Source organism: Hemibagrus wyckioides, linkage group LG10 (genome assembly GCF_019097595.1).
Source record: "Hemibagrus wyckioides isolate EC202008001 linkage group LG10, SWU_Hwy_1.0, whole genome shotgun sequence".
Taxonomy (NCBI): domain Eukaryota; kingdom Metazoa; phylum Chordata; class Actinopteri; order Siluriformes; family Bagridae; genus Hemibagrus; species Hemibagrus wyckioides.
The window spans coordinates 20,927,432-20,949,848 of NC_080719.1; the positions used below are offsets into that span (position 1 = coordinate 20,927,432).

Consider the following 22,417-nt stretch of genomic DNA (forward strand, 5'->3'; position numbering starts at 1 on the left):
TGGTAAGTGCTTGTTGAAACCAAAACTGAGCTACTGCTCAATAATGCCATATCAATATTAAATATCGAAACAGGAACAGAACTGGAAGCTATTAATGACTATGATGTATGAGCTCTGAGGCTTCTGCCAAAAGAAAAACATGAACCCCATTCACATCTGCAGTTTGAGATGTCCTAATGCTGGCCTCCAGTCTGACATGCTAACAGACTTCCACCTATTATTGCTTTGGACCAAACAGTTGTTTTTTTCCCCCTCAAGTTTCCAAATGGAAAATGAATAGACCTGTTGCTCTGGCTCCAACACCAAGCTGTCAAGTAAATCCCACTCAGCTTTCAGTACGGTTATGTAAGAATCTGTAATAAAGCCTTTATAGTCCACAGTTAGTTCCAGTCCACTTAATCTGTTGCGTCCAAGTATGCTGATATTTACTACAACAGCACATATATTTCATTCAGTCAGTCTGTGTATTACCATGGCAGCACGCAATGCTCTATAAAGCTGTGGCTACTGGGAAGTTGTTTTTCTGATAGCAAAAATCAACAAAATATTTGCTCATGCTGTGGCTGAAATGTCAGTTAATATTAACTTGTTTATAGAAATATCAGTGATATTTATGTGATTAGCACAGGCAATCCTTCAACAACAGTGTTTGGTTCAGTAGATTTGAATAACTGACAGGTCAGAAGTCCTGTATTAAATACATCAATGCAATCTAAAGCCAGTGAGGTGGTCCCATAGACCTAAAATATCGAAAGGAGCCAAGAAAAAATGTCAATATCTTGTAATGTCATATAATAAAAAACTATTCAGACAAACAGCCAAAAGTAAAAAAGGACATTTACAGTGCTGCTGTGTTTAAATTACAGCACCTTGGAACCTTATCGGTCATTGGATACGTCCCTAATTCACTTCCACATTGTGTTCAACAACCTCTAATCACCACATTGTCCCACTATCAGACTTTTTTGGGAAGTCTCCTTGGTACTCATCTGTTAGACAAGACTGACATGGGCACAATGTAACCAAGTCACCGAGTCACAGGACAAGAATGGCCAAGGCGGATGAACAGAGTGAAAGCTTAAAAGCCTTGGCCGTCTGGTCTGGATCTTATCAGGGGTTGCTGAACCTCTCTGCAGTCCAGCTTAGATAAAACAGTCCAACTATCAAAATACAGGAAACAACTCACTGAACTATTAGGCCTGTGAAAGGGCAATGTTGTTTTTTATTAGGATAGTTTATTAGACACCTCCCTGCATTTATCTGTTTTGGCTTTGTCTTGTGTTTCAGTGTTTAATGTGATCTCATTAGTCAGTGCTGTGGCATGTAGGAGGTTGGCATGTGTGACAAACAGAAGTAACAAAATGGTTCCCTAAGGAAACATCATGCATGCCAACAGATATTTTGCCTCTATATCTAAAACCGTGAAGTTTTATACGGCAATATGGGAATCTTATATCACTACAGAGGAGTGTCCATGCTTAAAAAAACAGACAATAAAATCAGCAGTTTTATGTTTACTCTCCTTTATTATATTTGATATCTTATTAAATACTCATGTACTGAAAAATCACATTGTTGAATCAGTGGAGCATCTGCTGTGTGTCCAGAATCATTTCACTGGCTCTGAAAGGCTCTGAAAGTTAGTGTCAGATGATCCAGAAACAATCCTCTCTTCCAGATCAGCACTGTTACAGAAACAGGCACTCGAGCTTGAACTCACGTTCGACTTTGACCTCGGGTCAACCGTCCACTCCTGCAGAGGGAACGCGTCCATCTGGGGCCTGTCTTCATTCTGTGAACTCCACTGTGGCGGGGTCTCCTCAAAGTCCCACTGCATGAATGCATGAACGAGAAGAAAACACTGGAGGGTAAGAGGCATTACTGAAAAAGTTTATAAATTTCAGCATATACAACATTTCATCAAAGAACATAAAGCTGTATGGGGACGCTAGGACACCGAAGAATTTGCTGCAAAGACAAAACAGGTCTGATAGAACTGCATAGAAATATTTAGTAGTTATCACAAAGAGGCATATCAGTTCTTCCCTTCATAATATAAGTATCAAAGAGCCAACAAACAAACAACTCCAGAAGTGCCAAGATTGCTAAGAAGAAAATCCTAGCAGTCAGAAAGGGAGGGGATTGGAGGTGGGAATCCTGCAAAATTTTTGCCACAAAAGCCTGGGACATGTCAGTGGACAGGCTAGCTGCATACTAACAGCCTAACTGATAACAGTATTGGCTGAAGTTATATTTAACTTTGATCTGTAGAATGTTACATTTATTAAGCAACCGCATGAACATATATGCTATCTTTGTACGATGATTACAAATTTACATGCATGTCCAGTCTTCAACCAAATCCCCCCCAATCAAAGTTCACCTAGATAATGTCAGCAGTTAAGCAAAACTACACTATGTCTGAAAGTTTGTGGACATGTGTGCTTTTTGAACATAATAAGCTCCAGTTTTCTTAGAAAGTTTTTCACTAGATGTTGGAGCGTGGCTGTGGGGATTTGTGTTCATTCAGCTACAAGAGCATTGGTGAGATCAGACACTGATGTTGTAAGAGTGAGGAGGTCTGGGGTTCAGTCAGTGTTCCAGTTCATCCCAAAGATGTTCAGTGGGGTTGAGTCAGAGTCAGGGCTCTGTGCAGGACACTCCAGTTCTTCCACTCCAACCTTAACACATGTCTTCATGGGGGGGCATGCACAGTGTTTGAGCCTCTTAGTTCCAGGCGAGGGAAATTCTATACAGTTATGTTCTTCCAAATTTGTGGCAACAGTTTGGGGACAAACCACATGTGGGTGTGACGGTCAAGAGAGGACAAATTTTTTCTTTCCCATTCAGTAAATTGCCTTTTTCAGCAGGGGCCATTTAAAAAGTGGATTAAACTGTAAATGGTAAGGGTGAACCACTGATGTAAAGTAGTAACACAGTGGTTAAGCCACAATGCTACTGATCAGTAGATGAGGAGTTTAAAACCCAAGCACTGCCAAGCTGCCACTGTTAAGCCCTTGGGCGAGGCCTTCAACCCTCTCAACGTTTAAGTTGCATCCAGTCTCAGCCAAGGTAAGTAAATGTAAATGTAAATCATGTAGTCACCTCTGCCACTCACAAAGTCAGTGATTAGAGAGCCAAATCCCTACAGACCTTACAGCCATTTCCCACAGCTTCTAAATCCAGCCTGTCTGAGTGCTTAACGCAAATGTTATCCAGACACAATGGAGAATTTTGAGAGTTTCAGGCTGGGTGCTGGTCATCGAAGCATGTCTTATAGGAAAACAATCAAGTCAACCTCGAGTTTATTGTTGTAGGAGGAGACACTGAAGTCTGCTCCGAAGGACACAACAGGAGCACCGAACACTGGACTATAACCTGCTCCATAGTCCGTTTGCGTCTCAGACATTTCACATAGTTTGCTGGTTTCCTGTTTAGTGAATAAAACAAAGTTCAATTGTTTTCACCTTGAGCAATTCACTTTTGTTTTCGGTTAAATGACATCCTCAATAAGCAGGCATTCTTAAGAGCAAGAGTGAGGGCCAAGAAACAGCTGGACACTGCCAGAAAACATGGCACACCAGAAGGATTTCCTGTTGCACAAAATGCAGGGTTATGTCCAATGCCTTCACTGGACTGCTTCATTACATGCGTAAGGCACAGGTCAGATTTATATGCTGCAGAGTGGATGTAAGAAAAGTTAAGTGTAGTACACAAACCTTCCCAAGAAAGGGAACACTTCAGACTTTTCTTCAACAACTGTGCAAGTGTGTGAAGATGAAAAATGATCCTCTGGGTAAGAATGGATTTAATGCTGTTGCTCCATGGGATGTTCAAAATCTGGGATATTTTTATTCCAATCAAACCCTGAAGGATTCATTTCCAGCCATTTGACTTGTTTTGATAGCCCCATGGTCTTCATGATGATGTTTTTTCCCGGTCTCATCTAACACTAAAAACAAATAATCATAATCGTAATAATAAAGCGAATAAAGAAAACCTTTCAAATACAGTATTTTAAGTAGCCTTGCAGTAAGTTAAGTAAATTTGTATGTCAGAGATTGTCAACTTATAAACCAGCAAGTAATGGCTTGTATGTGAGATTCGAGTCTTCGGCATACAGGAATTTATTCTTTCTGCTTTCTCAGGAACATATCAAGCTGACTGACTAACCAGCAGGAAAGACTCTTTATAACAATTACAACGTAATCTATAACAGAAACTAACCTTCGTCTCAGAAATTTTTATAAACTTTCACTAAGCACTTACATCTCCACATTAATCTAAGACCACTAATAACTTTGTGTTGTTTTACAATGTAAAACACAATCACTGATGTGGTGAAGTCTCGGGTATCCGTAGTGTAATGTTTCCCACTATGGTGACGTGTTTAGGACAAAATAGTTTGTTTTCTGGTTTCTCAGTACAGTAAAAACAAAGAGAAAGAGAGAGAGAGGTGTGGATGGTGTGACTGTTTACGGCTATTCATTATGTAAATTAACATACACTATATTGCCAAAAGTTTTGGGACACCCCTCCAAATCATTGAATTCAGGTGTTGTTTTTCAGGAGTTGTGCTTGGCCCATTATTTCCAGTGAAAGGAACTCTTAATGCTTCAGCATACCAAGACAATTTCATGTTCCAAAATTTGTGGGAACAGTTTGGGGATGACTGCACACAAGTGCACAAAGCAAGGTCATGGATGAGGGAGTTTGGAGAGGAGGAACTTGACTGAGTCCTGACCTCAACCCGATAGAACACCTTCGGGATAATTTAGAGCGGAAACTACAAGTCAGGCCTTCTCGTCCAACATCAGTGACTCACAAACGCGCTTCACACTTCTAAACCTTTTGGAAAGCCTGCTCAGAAGAGTTGAACCTGTTATAGCTGCAAAGGGTGGGCCAACTCCATATTAATTTCATGTGCATGTAAAGGCAGATGTCCCAGTTTTGGCCAGGCTCGCATTCTCCGCTCTAATTCATCCTAAAGGTGTTTTATCGGGTTGAGGTGCAGGCCAGTGAAGTTCCTCCCACCAAACTCGCTCGTCCATGTTCTTATGGACCTTGCTTTGTGCACTGGTGCGCAGTCATGTTGGAACAGGAAGGGGTCAACCCCAAACTGTTCCCACAAAGTTGGGAGCATGGAAATTATCCAAAATATCTTGGTATTCTAAAGCATTAAAAGTTCCTTTCACTAGAACTAAGGGGCCGAGCCCAACACCTGAATTCAATGATTTGGAGGGGTGTCCCAAAACCTTTGGCAATATAGTGTATATTCTCAGGTAAAAGAAAAATTATTTCACCATCAATCATTTGTGTGTAATTTCATAGTGCATGTATGATGCTTAGAATTCCACCGCCCAAAAAAGGAAATACTCAAGACAACAATACACACCACAAGAAGTGAGGTTTGAGCTGAATAGGGAACAATGTCTGCAAGGAAAAAAAACAAAACAGCTCAAGAGTATTGAGTGAAAGGCTTTTTACACTTTACATAGTTTCCCTGGGTCATAGTAAACCCCAGGTAAGTGGAATCCTGGGTTTTCTTGTTTGACATTTCACACTGCCCATAATTTAGCTGGGGTTAACAATTAATCCTGAATATTAATTATTTTAAATATTTTACACGGTACATTCCTGAACCCTGGTTTAATGTTTTCTTATTTGCATATTTCCTGCATCAACAACCACGACTGGATAAATACAGCATGCGACCGCTTTGAATAACAACTTGTCTCACACTTTCACATCAGTGAGAAAAAAATGTTGCTACGTAATTCCTCCCTGGTTGTTTTATACCTAAGGGAATAAAAAAGTAGATGAAAGAAAACTTAAAAAATACTATATTCTGTATTGAGTTTCTGTGAGTGAACAAAGCATGTAATATGAGGCTGAAGTGCTGGTCAGTAATTTCTGATCAGGGGTCTGTTGCTAAGCATCAAGCCGGAATTTTCTAACACTGCATCCTTTTACACTGAACATGTTTGGCACCACAATGGTAAAAAGCACCGCTATAAAAAGCCATGCTAAACCCTGCTTCTTGATTGAAAGTGTGAAACGTTCCGTTTAGACTGACTGTAACCCAGGGTTAAGTGCAGTGTGAAAAGCCCTACAGAGAGAGAGAGAAAGAGAGAGAGAGAGAGAGAGAGAGAGTTGCAGCAATACTGGATATGGCTGTGTGTCTTGGGAAATATTCATAGTACTCTAATTCAGTTGTTTATCAGGCTGGAACCAGTCAATAAAAAACATTTTCCCCCAGTTGCAGGAAGTTGCTCTTCAAAAAAAAAAAAAAAAAACCAATATACCAAAAAAAATACACATACTACACATTTTTTCCCAGATTAACAGATAAGATTCACAGTGTCTTGGTCATTTTATTTAGGTGATTCATTCATCAGGGTATTTTCTGTATCCATGTTAATCATACATGGATACATGCTTATCACTTATAAACCTTCCCATGCACAGCATCTACAACAGGCAGATTTCTGATCTGTGTTCTTGTGTGCCAGGTTTCCTGTAGGTCTCCACATGGGACAGTAGTTTTGTGGTCACTTCTGGAGACAAAGCACTTGCTAAGCATTCGCAACACTAGTGCTACATGACAGGTTTTGCCCTAAACCTTCAGTCGGATCCAACCGTGCAGAGGGAATATTTCATTACTGTGGCACATTATTGCAAGTGAAATGTGTTGTCCGTAGAGCAGCATTACGATAAATGGCTCAACTGTGCGGTAGATTTTAGACTCTATAGTGTTAAACAGTATCATGAACAGCGACTGTCTTTCCCTGTAAGTACATAGCCATAATTTCCTCATGAGTCATAATGCGGTCACAGACCTGCCTAAGGCACCAAATCAGAGGCAATAATTTTTTGTTAGGTCTACACTAAATTATGGGTACATTAGAAAGCATCATGATCTAAAAATTCATTAATAATACATACAATAACAGTAAGAAAACAAAAAATAAATTTAATGTCTAAATAAGCAGACTCCTCTCTCTCAGGCAACACTGGAAACATTTGTTAATTAACCTTTAAGCTCCAGGCATTTAAAATATTATTCTAGTTTTCAGACTACTAAAGAATATCATTTGTTAACTATTGTGTAGCTATGAATTTGCTATGAAGTACTGCATAGTCTTGAACTGCTCCTGGCATCTTGAAGTAGTAGTTATTTAGTAAATTCCTTTCCATGATTTGAGTCAGCAGACAGCAGTACAGACTTGATATGCCTTTTGTTCACCTGCAACACTCTAACGCCACCTACTGGCTTATAGCAGAGCGTTCCTGCAGAGATGTTAAAAAAAAAACCCATCGCATCATAACATAGGAAAATGTGCATTAACTTGGTTATTCATCTATACCATATCTCCAAATACAGTTTGCTATCTTACAAACTCTGCACCTGGATATTATAATGACAATAATATAATTTTTTTACTTTGTTGTAATGAGAAGCTATCTATCCGTCAGCCTAATTCACCTATTACAAATTCCACATTATTCCTTTCTACCCTCTGTCTGCCTCAGCCTTCAGCTTCACCTGCTCCTGTAACAACTGGGAGGAAAGATTCGATTTTCACTGTAAAGTACAAAAGTACATACTAAACACATATCTATCTTCAGAAAGCTAATATTAAATAAGGGATAAATAGTGACTTAACGTTATACTTTATCCTTTTTTTCTCTCTGTTTCTATATTTCTGTAAAGCTGCTTTGAGACAACGGCCATTGTTAAAAGCGCTATACAAATAAATTGAATTGAACATTTCCTAAAGATGCTACTATTGTTTGTTAAAAGGTGGCTCTAGGTAAGCTATATGTTTCCTTATAAAAGACAGACAAATTCACACATGACCCAGAATCCTATTTTAAAGCATGTTTAATCGTTAGCTTGCATATGGATCTCCAAGCCCTATATAGAAATACTTCCATTATCAGTATTACCTGCAACGATCAGAGTCGTTTATTGAAAAAGTGATTGCTAACCTCTAGCTCAGAGCTGAGGCAAGACGAATCTGTAGTACTGCCTGAGGAATAACGTTCATCCACCCTGACCACCTTCACAGATCCCTTCAGAGGCTGGTTCTCTGCTGAATCGGACCGAGTGATGGTAACCTTCTTCAAACACACCTGGAAAACAAGGAAATTCATAAATCAAATAATTCAAGTGTATATCAGTGCACACTGCTAGTGCCACAGGTTGAAAATAAAACACACAGGATGGCAATTCAATAAAAAAAAATAAATAACAAGGATAAAGCTAGACCAAGGAGGCATCAAACAGTAAGTAAGTAAGTCAAATATACAATATTGTGTTGGTTTCAAGTGCATAATTAAAGTGATCAAGCTGTAAGCAAAGAGAAAGAAAGAACTCATAAATGTTTCTTAACCAATTCTGTCCATTTAAAATGAGCCCATTGTTTTCAAAATGCTACAATACAGGGTGTGCAAAACAACTAATCTGACAGGCAGAGGAAGAAGCATTATAATGTTTTCCAAAAGCACTGCCACTATCCATGTTGTGTAAGTACATGCCTGTGATCACTTGTATTATAAGATACAAGACAACATTAGAGGAGAGCAACGACTTCATCACCAGTCTAAAATAAAGCAAAATACGTACCTTTCGAATAGGCTGAACAGTAGTGTTTCTATGAAGCTTCAGCTCAGGTATTTTTGATGAGCCGGTCTTCCAGGATGAGACATGTTTTCTGCAATTTTTATCTTTCTGAAACGCAGCAGATGAAACCCTGTGGCCCAAAAGGGACTCTTTATCTGAATCCGGCGGTCCAGTGGAATGCCGCATATAGCAAATTCTATAGCAGGAGAGGAGTAAAATCTGAACGTTCAGATAGTTAAAAAACTAAAATTACAGCAGCAGTAAAAAAAAAGAAGAAAAAAAAAAGCAAAATTGTAAGAGGTATAAGTAATACGTGTCAGTAGGTGCTACAGGAAAAAGGATACACAGAAATCCAGAATGGCCCAACTCGCTCCTGAGAGAATCCACAGCAGCGCTTTGACTACAGACTCCAGCCGTGAATCATAGAGCAGTATAGCAGAAGCATAAAGAGCTCCAGCCATAGCGCTAAAAGCTCTTGAGGAAACATGTGTCGAATTACTCATCTCTCCTTTGTTCTGCAGGATGCAAATGACAAGATATTTGAACAAAAGGTGGATTTGTGTGCTTCTGTTAAAACCCTCTCAACAAACAAACCCAAATTGACTGGAGGTGCTTGTTGAGTTGTTACTCACAGCTTTCAGAAAGAAGGGGATCCTGGATGTCCAGATAATAGCGAAGGACAGAAGACCGAGCACGTAACCGAGCAGTTCAGTCTGATCCTATTCTCAGAAACCAACACAAACCAGAGCTTCGTGAATTGTGTCACAAGGTAAAAAGCCATTCAGATGTTTATTCATAGACGTTTAAGGAAAGCATACTAGTCCAAGCCATGCTTTATTGTAAACCATATAGATGTTGTGCAGGTAAGAGAGGATCAGATCACTCACATGTAAGATGACATTCAGCAGCTTCCTGCTGGTTGGAGAGTCACAGGCGACGATATGCATGTGACGTAGACATATATTTGCGTAAACACATCCTCCCATTCCAAACAGCAGACAGACCACAAAAACGTTCTGTCTCCTTCTTCTGCTTAACATTCGCATTCTCTTTCCTTGACCAAAACACAAATGCAGAGCTGACATACACGATGTGGCCAAAGTATGCGGACACCCGACATCACACCCGTATGTGGACCTTCTGCCAAACGGTTGCCACAAAGTTGGAAACACTCTATCGTCTAGAATGTCTTTGCATGGTGTAGTGTTATGTTTTTCTTTCAATGGACAGAAAAAGCAGCCCAAATAGATCAAAAAGAAGAATGTCTCACACAGAGTCTCGAACTCAACTCCATTTAACATCTTTGGGATGAACTGGAACAGGCATTGCACCAGGCCTTCTTTCTAGGACTTCTACGGCCATCAGTAGCAAACCTCTTGTGGCTGAGAATGAACACAAATCCTCACAGCCACGCTCCAAAAGCTAGTGGAAATCCATCTTAGAAGAGTGGTGCTTATTATAAGAGCAAAAAGGGTTCAAGTCGATATGGTTTTGAAATTGGGTGTTCAACATTCAGGTGTCTACATACTTTCAGTATATATGTAATTTATACTCATTCATCATTTATTAGTAAAGGAACATGGTAAAAAACACAATGAATCCATCTTACCAGCGGTGGAATAGTACCACCAACAAAGAGGCAGAGTGACTGAAATGAAATGCATAACGTCCAAGCTTGCCATTATTGAAGCCATAAAACGCTAGAAGAGAAATTCATGTTAGTCAAGGGAAAATTTTGGAGATGAGTCAAGTTATAAAAGCGTGTTTTGTTTGGTTTTACCTGAAAAAATGTCTGATTAGAGAGAAAAGCTCCAGTAAGGTGACACAGGTCTCCAGTGAGAGAGTACAACACCCAGACTGGAGCATCTCTGAACTTAGACCTGCTGCACGTGAGCCTGCAAGGGGGGAGAGGGGGGGGGTAACAGATAACAGGATAAACAATGAAGTTTAAATGAATTTTCTTAATATTAGGACATTAGATAGCGCTGTTACTTACATCAAGTAGGAAATGACCAGGAGTACCGCAGAGGTGAAGCCGACAGCTGTCGAAATGCCACGGTTTTTCACCTCAGAGTCAAAATAACTCGTAACGTCTTTCCAGAACTGAGAAAACGTGTTGGAAAAATCCTTTTTCATCATTCTTCTTTTCCAAAACACCACCGTGAGGGCAAGGCTTTGTGGGGAAAAAAACCCGCTAAACACCACTTTAGAGAGATAAGTGACAGCACACACTCCTCCTAACTCTCTGCGGCTTGTACAGGACACACACGCGCGCGCGCGCTACCTGTGGAAGGTGTAATGACGGGAAGTTGCTCTCAGGTGAGACTCAATTCCCTGGAGTTCATCACAATAAGGCTTGACCAAATCGCATTATACGCTGAGAAAATGAGATTAAATCTGTGTTTAAAACTTTACAAACAGGATGCTTTATGTTAACGCAAGTGTGTTACTTTAACATGAACCATAAAAAGAGTTTGGACATGGGCATGACTCTGTCTTCTGAGCTGATGTAAATACTGGTGTGTGGTTTTCAGTTTGTTTCCTGTTCTCAGTCTTTTAACAGGGAATCAAGCTTTTACACCCTCTCTAAGACGAAGCCATATGGCACTTCTCATACTTCTCAAACCCCTTGTTTTAACTACCTCTACGCCTGATTTTATGCACTCTGGAAATCACAAGTGGAATATTATTTGCACTTCCAATATATTGTAGTACTCAGTTTTAGGTAGTGTGTGGCCATATATTATATAGACAGCTGATGGTTACACGTATATGTTTCTCTTTACTAAATTCGGAAGCACATAACTCTATAGAATATCAATATATAGAATAACACTTTATGCTATCATTACAATTTCCTTTCACTGTAACTAAGAGGCTCAAACAGCATGACAATGCACCTGTGCACAAAGCACAGAGCTCCATGAAGACATGTGTTAGGGTTGAAGTGGAAGAACTCGAGTATCCTCCACAGAGCCCTGACTCTGACTCGACACCTTTTAGGATGAACTGGAACACTGATTGAACCCCAGGTGTCTTTCCAGATCAGGAAAAATGCTTAAATGGATTTGCCTTATAGTGTGTGTTAAAGAGTCATTCTGGATTTAGCAGGTGTGAGAAACATAGACACCTTGTAAATTTAGATATCATATATTTCTGTATCTAAACAGTGAATTACTAATCAATTTTATTGATAACCACTGTAAAAAAAGAATGTGGAAAAGTGCAGTACAGAAATATAGTGGAATGGGTAACTCCTTCTTCTGCTCTCTCTCTCTTTCTCTCACACACACACTTTCATTAAACACTTTATCCAGGTCCAGGTTACAATGAATCTGAAGTGTTGATCACATGAACACTGGGTGTGAGGTGGGAAAGTCATCTGTCTATCTCAGAGTGCCATGCACTCATACATTCATACCTAAGGGCAAATGGAGGACACTCATACAGACATAGGTACAACATACAAGGACAGTAAGCTGAGATCAAGATCAAACCAGGGATATGCAGCTGTGACTGAACCACTTACATGGGTAATTATATGATATATAGTCTATGTAAACCAAAACAGTCACAAAAAATACAAATAATTTTAGACCCATGAAGACTGGTGCTTCATTTACTATACGTAAATGTGGCATTAATACAAAATCGCTTTGGATCAGGCAGAAATATATTATTTTATTGGTGGAAATGCGAATGGATTCTCAGAAAGAGGTTTTTATTTGAAGTCCAAATATTTCCATTTTGACCATCAGCCTCAGACAGGAACTGTTTGTTCATTTTCTACTTCAGGGAAAATGTTCAAGCATCCAGGTGCTTATTGAGTCTTCTCACTTTCTCCTTCTTGTTCCGGTTGCCGTGCTTTTTCCAAGGTTTCCCAGCTTGTTGTTCTGCGCCTGCTTTTCCTGCCACTTGTGGGCCACTGCCTGGTTTGTATCCCATCACCATCTGCACGCCCTTCGTCAGTGCCCGGACGTTTTCCTGAGAGACGTCAAACAGCACGTGTTGTGATATGCTGAGCAAATTAGCAAAATGTTTACTAATTTAGAAAAATAAATGAGAATTTCAGAAGAAATAATTTCTTACTTGGTGAAAGAAAGTTTTATCCACAGTGTTTTCAATCTGTTTGACCTTGGGAGGTTTACTGTCACACGTGGAAGCATCACTATTAATAGTTTGATTAATAAAGTTTAAATGTTGAGGCTGGAAGTCTTTAGCGTTGATGTGGGGTGGAGGGTGACAATAAAGCAGCTTTCCCTGCAAAGATTCATGTGCAAAACCATTAGTACACTATTAGTGTCTTCATTTTGCTTCATTTAAAGAAAATAAATACTTACACTAACGTAGTCTTTCAGGATGTAGCGGGCTGATCTGGACTGGTCTGGCTGACCGTGTGCTGTCATGAAGCCTCTCATATCTGAACAGACACATTTGCAAGTTGTCACATTTACACTTTGCACATCATACTATGGTGTGCTCTTATTAGTTATAACAGTTAGTGGCCTACATCCATAAGCTGACAGCAGTTCCTCAGCAGTGGGAGGGCGATCTGGCTCTTCGTCCTCTCTTGGTCGGACGATGTTGATGCCGTAAGTTCCCTCCAGCACAGCTCGTGGAATTGTCTGACAAACGTACTCAAGTTAAGGGATTCACTTACACGTTAAACACAAGAGCACAAAAAATAAAATGGATATGTTTTAATTATTCAGAAATTCCAGTACTTTAAAAGGCACAAGTGAGTGATGCAATCAATTAAACTTCACCAAGAAATGCTTGAGAGGATATGAGAGAGATGGCCGGGACGTGGTCTCGCATCTGGTCAATAGGAAGAATCCCGCTACAGATCATTTCAGCTTTGGTGGACACAAAGGAAGGCATGACTAGGCCAGGACAGTCACACAGGCAGAGACCTGGTTCAACAAACAATGTCTACAACACACACAAAACAAATATTTAACACCTTTTCAAAGGACAGAGTTACATGAATAAACAGAAACATGACTTTCTCATCCATTTTGCAATGACCATCTCGGTCTAAAGACTGATAGAGACTCGGTCTCTAATGAAAATGAATTGGAGAGGGAAGTCCATTTGCATGAACTCAGAACTATAAAGGAGTTTAAAATGTACTTCGTGCTCTCACTGGAAGATGCTTAGTGCTATTATTCAAGCACTAAGACACACATCATAAGATATTAATCATTAGAGTGATTAATTATAAATCAGTGTTTTTGTAATAAAAAATAGATATTTAAAATATGCTTGGGATGTTAAACTTAATTTGACGTTAGTAACTGAATTTTTAATGACTAATTTTTTTAAATGAATTCATTTACATGGAGGGTGCACTATTTCATAGCAGTTTATACAGTATACATAACACACTATTCTATCATGAAGCCGAATAAAGATTTCATATAATTTTGTGAATTGATGTATAAAGTGTAGTCAGTGCTCCATGTTTCTTTAATCACACAGAATATTTTAAGGCCGTTTTTTATATTTGGGAACCTGGTGCATTTTCTCCTGTGATTTGGCTCGGTTTGTTTAGACATTTATGAGCATTGTAGTCATACTCGGATCCGCACCAAAACAACTGGCCCGATTGCAAAAGAACTCTGGAGCTGTTGAGAAAGCAATCTGTCTCAATGAACCATCCTGTATAACAATGCATGCTAGAAAGTGAGTCATGTAGCATGTTTTTTGGTTGGTTAATGGCACGCACCGCTGTTTAACGTGTCTTTGGCGACGATGAATTCTTTAGGTGAGCACGGCATGGCAATTCAAAAACAAAGCATGATGTATAATGGCTCTTCTTTAAAACAGGTGGAATGAAAATGCTGTCTTTATAAAAGCTGGACTCCTGCTTAAACTGATAAATAACCACTACAGCTAAAAAGAAAGCCGAGCAGAGCTGCTGACTATCTATCCTTTTTGATGGATGAGTACTATGAGCAGAACCCCAGGACATGAACAGATGTACTCTGACCAATGAGAGGACAGTGAACAGAGCCAAAAAAAAGTCCCCAGTTTCAATACAAAGCACAGACCTACCAGTCTGAAAACTCGCTTGGAGTAAAGACTGATTTGCTGTTAACTGTGTACTCAAATGCTAGATGGCCGCTGCGTGCATCCTGAGGTCATTTGGCACGCTGATTGTGTATGTTCTGAGAATTTTACACGACGTGTCTGTAAATAATGTAGTATAGCATCATGTGACACTGTGGTCACAGCTGAATAAACAAAATAACGTGTATGAAATTACAAACCTATGCACTTCTCTACATCGGGATTAAGAACCAACACTAGTGTTTTTTATTAGTTTCTGATTTTTACAAATCTCTTAAATTTCTTGCTTAAGCAGCATTCATCAAGGTTTTCTAGATCAGTAAATATTTATTAAGCATGGTGAGGTTTTTTCATTTAAGACACAGACAACAACCGTAAGCATGGCAGAAAGTTTTAAAGAGAAATGGAGCTCATCGGGACATCGTTTTCCCCGCTCTGACGTACCAGGTAGCAGACATGGCTATTAATCCTCCAAATGTAAAAAAGATGTGTGTGTAAATGAACAATGGCACTCGTGCAGGTGAATCTGGCCACACCTACTGCGTCTCATTAAGGATTAAAAAGCAGTTGATGACAATTCACTTGTGTGTGTAGCGTGTGCTGAAGTCTACATCTGTTCAGTGTCGAATGATACAGTTGTTTATGGAAGTGCATTTATTGAAATCATACCTGAAAGTGCTTTGTGTGTCCAGGTGTAGCCGACACAGATACTTTCTTATTCCTAAAGATGGTGTTGATGGTGGAGCTTTTGCCAACGTTAGGATAACCCACCTTAAATAGAAAGAAGATCATGTCAGGCTGATGAAATAAAGGCTGCATGTGTGTGTATAAATTTCCCTACAAATTCAAGCTCACCAGTCCTACTGTGAGTTGGCCCTCCTTACACTTGGGTCCAGAATGTGCAGATTTAAACATTTCAAGCAGTTCGTCTTTGCGCAGCAGACGGCTCGAGTTATAAAAAGAAGCACAGTCTGAAGATGCTCTGCACTTCTCTTTCTCCTCTTCGTCTCCTGATGCCTCAGAGCAGGTTTGCCAGTCTGCCTCTGAAGTACAGTCCTCAAAACTCGCTGTTGTATCATCTTCATCATCATCATCATCTTCCTCTTGACTCCTCTCCTGCGAGACCTCGGGTCCACTGGGGTGAAATGACGTCTCCTCTGTGGCTTTCTTACATTCTGTATCACTGAGCTCCTCAAGGTCAGCCAGATCTTCTCCCTTTAACATCGGACAGAATAAATATAATATCAGTCAGAGTACATGTGCATACTAGTGCAACGTACTTTAGAATTCATTTACTTTTATGAATTTATTATAATTTATTTAACTGAAATATTATCAAGCTGAAATGTCTGTGTATCAAATTATCCTTTTATGAGGTAAAGATCAATAACATAGCGAACAGAAAACAATATACAATTATATGATTGTGCATGTAACATGATAAAGGGCTTTATTCAACCAGTTCATATTCAAGAGAGAATTATTAATTCTGACAAGTAACTAGATAGTAAACACTGTATAATAATAAAAAAAATATTCAGATACATTAAACAGAATCAGAAGGAGAAATGATTTCCCAAACAGATGTGTAAACATTCAGTGAACAGACGAAAGTACACGGAAAACACATCTGACCATCACACCAGTGTGTACTTTGTGAACATCCCTTTCCAGATTTTATTCCCATTTACTGTTAATAACCTCCAGATTTCTGATGGGGTTTTTTTGTGTGCGAGACTGTGAGGACCTGCGTTTCTCTACCCAAGTCTATTTCTAATTAATGTAGGTTCTACATCCAAACACAAAATCAACTGAGAAACATCAACATCTGTTCTGTAAAATGCTTTTCTACACAGCGAGGGGGAGAAACTAATCAGATACCACAAATGACCAACATGAGTACATTACTGCAAAGCCACTGTTGGCTTTGATTACAGCTTTGAGACGCCTACGGTAAAATGTAATTAGGTTCTTGCAAAACTGTGGTCCTCTCAGCAAATTCAAATTACAATAATCCCCCATTTATCACGGGAGTTAAGTTCCAAACCCACCCGCGATAAACGAAAATGCCTTCATTAAGCCGTAAATGACCCTCCCACACTCTTTAAACACACACAGAAAACATTTGCAAGCATATAGCGAGATGAATTTTGGGTAAATTCTTAGAAATATCACATTTATAGTGAGTACTGTATGTATGTATGTTTCTTGCCAGAAGTTTTAGAAGGTGCAGAGCGTTTGGGAGACATAATAGGGCTTGGAGAAAAAACAAAAAATACAGCATACACAGAACAAAACCAAACACTCGGGACAGTGACACGCGAAAAACTGGGATGCTGGAGAATTCTGCTTCCCTTTCCCCAACTGCACGCATAGCTAGCAGCCAATCACAACCGTGATTAAATGAATGGGGCATTCCGATTGGCCGGACTCATTCCTTCAGCCGTGCTGTATTTTGATTTTCAGCTTCTCTTGCACTGCCCTTTCCCAAACAACGCTACGCTGTACAGTACTTTATATATTATTAACATTTTATTTTAATTAATGTTTATATTTTGTAATTAATAATTATATTTTTATTAATAAATTACCTTATTTCAACATAAAAACAATTCACTATAAGGTTTGAGGATACCGCGATATACAGAAAATCCGCAAAAAAAATTAGTTATGTTCCAAATAAAAATCCGTGATATACCGGGACCGAGATATATGAACCGCGATATACACTACCAGTCAAAAGTTTGGACACACCTAATTCCATGGTCTTTCCTGATGTTTATTTCTTTCTACATTGTAAAACAATGCTGAAGGAGGCCGAAATACACAATAACGTCCTTTGAACAGTTGATATTGAGATATGTCTGCTACTGATGCTCTGTAATCTGAGGTGCTGTTAATTGGTGATTTCTGAGGCTGGTAACTCTAAATGAACTTCTCCTCTGCAGCAGAGGTAAGTTTTGGTCTTGCTTTACTGGGATGGTCTACATGTGAGCCAGTTTCATCATGGTGCTTGATGGGTTTTGCAAATGCACTTGACAATACTGTTCTTACTATTCTTACTATTCCAGAACACCTGACCTTCGTGTCTTAAAATAACAACTGACTGTATTTTGTTGTCATTACATATGGATTACTTAAGTCCATGTGTGTTATTTCATAGTTTTGAAATCTCCAGTACTGTTCTAGAATGTAGAAAATAAGTCACTAAACAAAAAACAGTGAATTAGAAGGTGTGTCCAAACTTTTGACTGGTAATGTAGAGGGGGCTTACTGTGGTTTCAAATGCTAAAGAAATGATGAGGGTCCCTCTGATGGACCGCTAATGGTCTAATATTAAAATTCTCAATAAATAGAGTCAGAAGCTTGGTGAGGCCATGTACGCTTCACACACTTTTTTGGAAATCAGTTTTGAGTAATATTGGCTGATGAGATTAAATTCCCCTCTAATGAGTCCTCCTGCACTGATCCCCAGTAACGTTTACAGAAAAGCAGCTCAATGATGAGGTGATGCTCCCACCACCATGTTTCACTGTGGGCATGGTGCTCTTGTGATCATACACACCTTCTATTTCCAAACATGACAAGTTCAATTATTGGCAAATAGTTTTATTTTTGTTTTGTCTAACCAAACTATATTTTTGACATTTCAGATGTGCATTTCTGTGCTTCTTTTTTGTAGCAGTGACAATTTATGTGAGATGTAGGAATGGAAATGACTGTGTTACAGTTCACTGCTTACTGTTCTCTGCGTCACTGCTGCTTTCACGTCTTCCTACAACTCTGCATGTGACTGTTGTCTTCTCTCTTAACTTCTTTATCGTTAAAATCTGAGGGCTTATTGTGAATTCTTACACGGCTCACTGGTCTGGGGAAGATTATTTGCGGTTCCACGAACTTTTCACCTGCATTTTCATCAATGCAGTTCTACTGAGAGGGACGTCCAAGAACCTTGCTTTGGCTGTGTGGACTTCTCATTAGACTTTTGTTGGAATATTCTCTCTACTCTTTATGAAATCTTCCCCTGCACATCTTTTATATTACACCAAGTGCAATGTGGGCAAAAACATTTATAGAAATTCCTTGTTATGACCTATTCATACAAATATTTAATATTTTGTCCAACATCTTGTTTGTTTATAAACAAAATTTTTTGAAGCGGATATATACAGCATGAGAATGCTCATTTTACCCTCCCTGTATACATGTAATGGAAGTTCTCACCTTTTCTTCAGCGTCCAGCCGCTGTGCCTCAGCCAGCGCAGACCAGAACACTGCTCTGATGCCTTCTTTCTGAAAATGCTCGGCCCAGGCTCGACGCTGCTCTCGGGTAAGCAGATCTGCTTTGTTCAACAGCAGCATGTTCACCTTGTGACTGGAGACCTCTTGGACATATTTCTCCTGATGGACGATTAAGACAATAGTGTATTGCAGTAAACAGAGGCAGAACATCCAGGACCGATTCTAATAAATCAAAAACCTGCTTACGTACGAGATCTGGACAGCGGAACAGCAAGGGGTTCCTGGCGTCAACTATTTGAACAACGACATCACTAGAGAGAAAATATTACCGAATAATTACAAAACTGATTCAAAAGAGCATTTATACTTGTATTCACAGATGGAAATAAAACATGGCTGAAATTGCTTTTAACTAAAGTACCTTCTCTCGATAACTCTCCAAAGCTGCCTCCAAAAATCCAGGTTCCTCTCAAAAGGAGTAAGAATCAGCTTCTGCTCCTCCTCCAGTCTGATACAGGAAAAAGAAGCAAATAATTTCAAATAATGATGTACATACAACCGGACACATTAAAGCCTAGGAAAGATGTGATGAACAGCTGACTCAGAAATTTGCTCCTTCACCTTGCCAGCTCTCGCCTCCATGACAGGAAGCTGTCTCTCTCGGCTTGTTGGAGGAGCTCGGGACTTGTGTTCTCATCCCAGTGCGGTCTGTAAGAAAAGATAAGACATTATGACAAAAGACTTTCAAAAAGGAACAAGAACAACTCGCATCTCTAATCTAGCAGAAGGCCTGGAACGGCAAATTACCCCAATTCCCCATTTTGTCAATACTCCTACTGGAACACACAGTACAAATCATGCATTTTTGTATTTTTCAACATATTCAGTAATTGGCTAGTCAAAAGAACTTGTAAGAAATTACTATAATTGAGTGACTTCCTGTCATAAAGGACTCATAGAACCGATGTCTTGGACAGGGACGCATTCTCCACCCACAAGCCTAGGGCTTCCTGCTGATAATTTGTATGACAGAACAAGTAGGTTGTATAATATAATATTATACAACATAATGACAGTATAACGTAACATATTCAAACATGGAGGCTATTGAAGAAAAACAATTTCGGACATACCCAAAATTTCTAATTCAAATTTTATTTGTACTGTAAACTGTACAACGTGCAGTGGAATGTTTTAGCTGTGTAATGAAAATAGATTGAATAAGGATAAAGAGTAACAAAAAATAAATGAAAGTATAAAATATAGTATACAATTTCAATAAAATTCCAATTAAAATGTTATTTTTAGGAATAAAGTGCAGATGTTTGCAACTTTAGTGCAATATGTGGGGTGCAAAAACCCCAGAAAAGGTCATCCAGTGACCTTGGGCTTGTTTGGAACATTCAGCTTCTTGATCTTGGCGTATCAAGCTAACGAGACAACCCATAAACATAGCACCTCCTGCACTCATTGACTGAGGCATAAAAACATCCTGGTGTTGCATTTCATATTGTAGTAGTGTGACTCTAATGCCTACCACTAATGCTTTGGGAAATTCCATGTGTTTCACTCTACACTACGCTGAATTTTAACAATGTTCAGGCAAACAATCTATAATAATAAAGGGTTAAATGAATTCGGTAACACTTCTCCAAAAGCAGGGCTTACAGACATATATAATCACCTTCGTGGGATGCGGAGAAACTGCCTGTTGTCTTCGTGAAGTTTTTTCAGTCTCTTGGATTCCTCGGCGGTCAGTAGGCCGCTCCTGGATTCAGCTGGAACCCATTTGATGTTCAGCTTTTCTGAAAGATTACAGCACGCTTCAGTAAGACGACATACTTTACTATGATGTCTGGATAACGGATAGGCAGCGCACAAGGGTCTACCTGCAGTAAACTCTGTTCCTGCGAGTTCAGCTGTGGCCAGAAAATCATCCAAAGAGCTCTGCTCTGTTACAGACTGCAAATTCAGGCGACCCCAATCGTATCCGTCATTCAGTTCGCTGGTGTGGAGCTGGTGGAGAAAAACAAAACAAACACATTATATCAGTTACAGTTATATTATAAACCATAACATTTGTATTGCAAAGCAAGAGCGCTGTCCTACTAAACATCGGGACAGCTGTGACTAGGCTGTAATACAACTCTCTCAGAGAGAGAGAGAGAGGGAGAAAGAGCGAGAGAGGGAGAGAAAGAATGAAAAAGAAAGAGAAAAATGGAGAAAGAAAGAGGGAGGGAAAGAATGAAAGAGAGAAAATGGAGAAAGAAAGAGGGAGAGAAAGAGAGAAAAGAGAGAGAGAGAGAGAGAGAAAATGGAGAAAGAAAGAGAGAGAGAAAGGGAGAGAGAGAGTGAGAGAGATAGAGATAGAGAGAGAAAGAGACTGACATTTCAGACACTATTTTTGTTTTGTTTTGCCCTGTTGACAATTACAGCTCCACAGGAAGCTACAGCTTTGGTGTGCTGTCATGGCCCGTAAGTATAAAATAATTCAGTGTAATGAAATATTGTAATTTTATGTAGTGAACACAGACAAGTGAAGAGATGAATACAGTGACATGTCCCAGTGATGTTTCTACTGAACATCAGCACTCTTGGAACATCCAATCAAATTAGTGGACTGTTATATAAACTGACTTTTATCATAGCGTGGTTCTCGAACCTGATTGGTCAGAAGGTAACTACTACTACTACTACTACTACTACTACTAGTACTACTACTAGTATAACCATAACTAGTACACACTATAAAGAGTGACGCGGCTAACTAGTTGTAGCTAGCCCATTAGCAATAGCAGAGGAGAAGTATGACTAAAGTACGTCCTGTTGCTATCATGTTAGCTTCATACCCATGTGTCGTTTCTTCTGTATCCTCGGGCTGCATTCAGTCTGTCCTTCATTAAAGCTCTTCCTAAACCTGTACCGTCTCCATGGCCCTTCTTCTTCCCCATACTGACGCGTGTGTAAATATCCCTAATACACTTTTCCCAACATGCGACACAGGGCGCCTCATGCGTGCGACCGAGTCCCAAATACTTCGTCATTGTACATAAAGTGCACTACGTAGGGTCCAGAATCTGCTATTTCTGACTCAGTGTAGTGCGCCTATATAGGGACTTATAAGTTATTCGGGACTCAAAGGAAGTTATGTGGAATGTTCCATGTTGGCTAGGTTATTCGTGATTACGAATATGAGCTACCAAAGAAAACTAAGGTAAAGCTTTTGCGACGAGGTCTGTGTGCTATTTTTTTTTTGAAATAGCGTTTCTTTACTTCTTAATGTAATTAAATAGAGGATATATCTATTAAAAAGGGAAAATAAGCTACAAACAGACAGTTGGTTGCGTCCAACGTACCAGTGTTAAAAATGTCGTCTAAAATCGCGCTCTGTTAAAATAGTTCCGGCTTCACAGAGTTACTGCTGCTGAGCAAAAATAAAAACAACATTGATATAAAAAAATAGTTTTTAAAATGTCC

At 39.4% G+C, this 22,417-nt stretch overlaps 2 protein-coding genes across 2 annotated transcripts; both read right to left on the bottom strand.

Moving 5' to 3' along the window:
- Positions 1-1,528: 1,528 nt before the first annotated feature.
- Positions 1,529-10,780, bottom strand: tmem44 (transmembrane protein 44). Its single transcript, XM_058401575.1, has 9 exons — positions 10,623-10,780; positions 10,407-10,521; positions 10,236-10,326; positions 9,514-9,680; positions 9,259-9,345; positions 8,971-9,141; positions 8,630-8,845; positions 7,993-8,136; positions 1,529-1,831 (listed from the first exon to the last, which is right to left on the bottom strand). The coding sequence occupies exons 1-9, from the start codon at positions 10,763-10,765 to the stop codon at positions 1,610-1,612; spliced, it is 1,356 nt and encodes a 451-aa protein (XP_058257558.1). The 5' UTR covers positions 10,766-10,780; the 3' UTR covers positions 1,529-1,609.
- A 1,071-nt stretch (positions 10,781-11,851) lies between these two features.
- lsg1 (large 60S subunit nuclear export GTPase 1) lies at positions 11,852-21,974 on the bottom strand. Its single transcript, XM_058401798.1, has 14 exons — positions 21,790-21,974; positions 20,830-20,956; positions 20,625-20,745; positions 19,562-19,648; positions 19,362-19,448; positions 19,191-19,251; positions 18,923-19,099; positions 15,554-15,913; positions 15,368-15,469; positions 13,415-13,558; positions 13,137-13,260; positions 12,967-13,046; positions 12,716-12,886; positions 11,852-12,610 (listed from the first exon to the last, which is right to left on the bottom strand). The coding sequence occupies exons 1-14, from the start codon at positions 21,889-21,891 to the stop codon at positions 12,431-12,433; spliced, it is 1,923 nt and encodes a 640-aa protein (XP_058257781.1). The 5' UTR covers positions 21,892-21,974; the 3' UTR covers positions 11,852-12,430.
- Between the last annotated feature and the right edge of the window lie 443 nt (positions 21,975-22,417).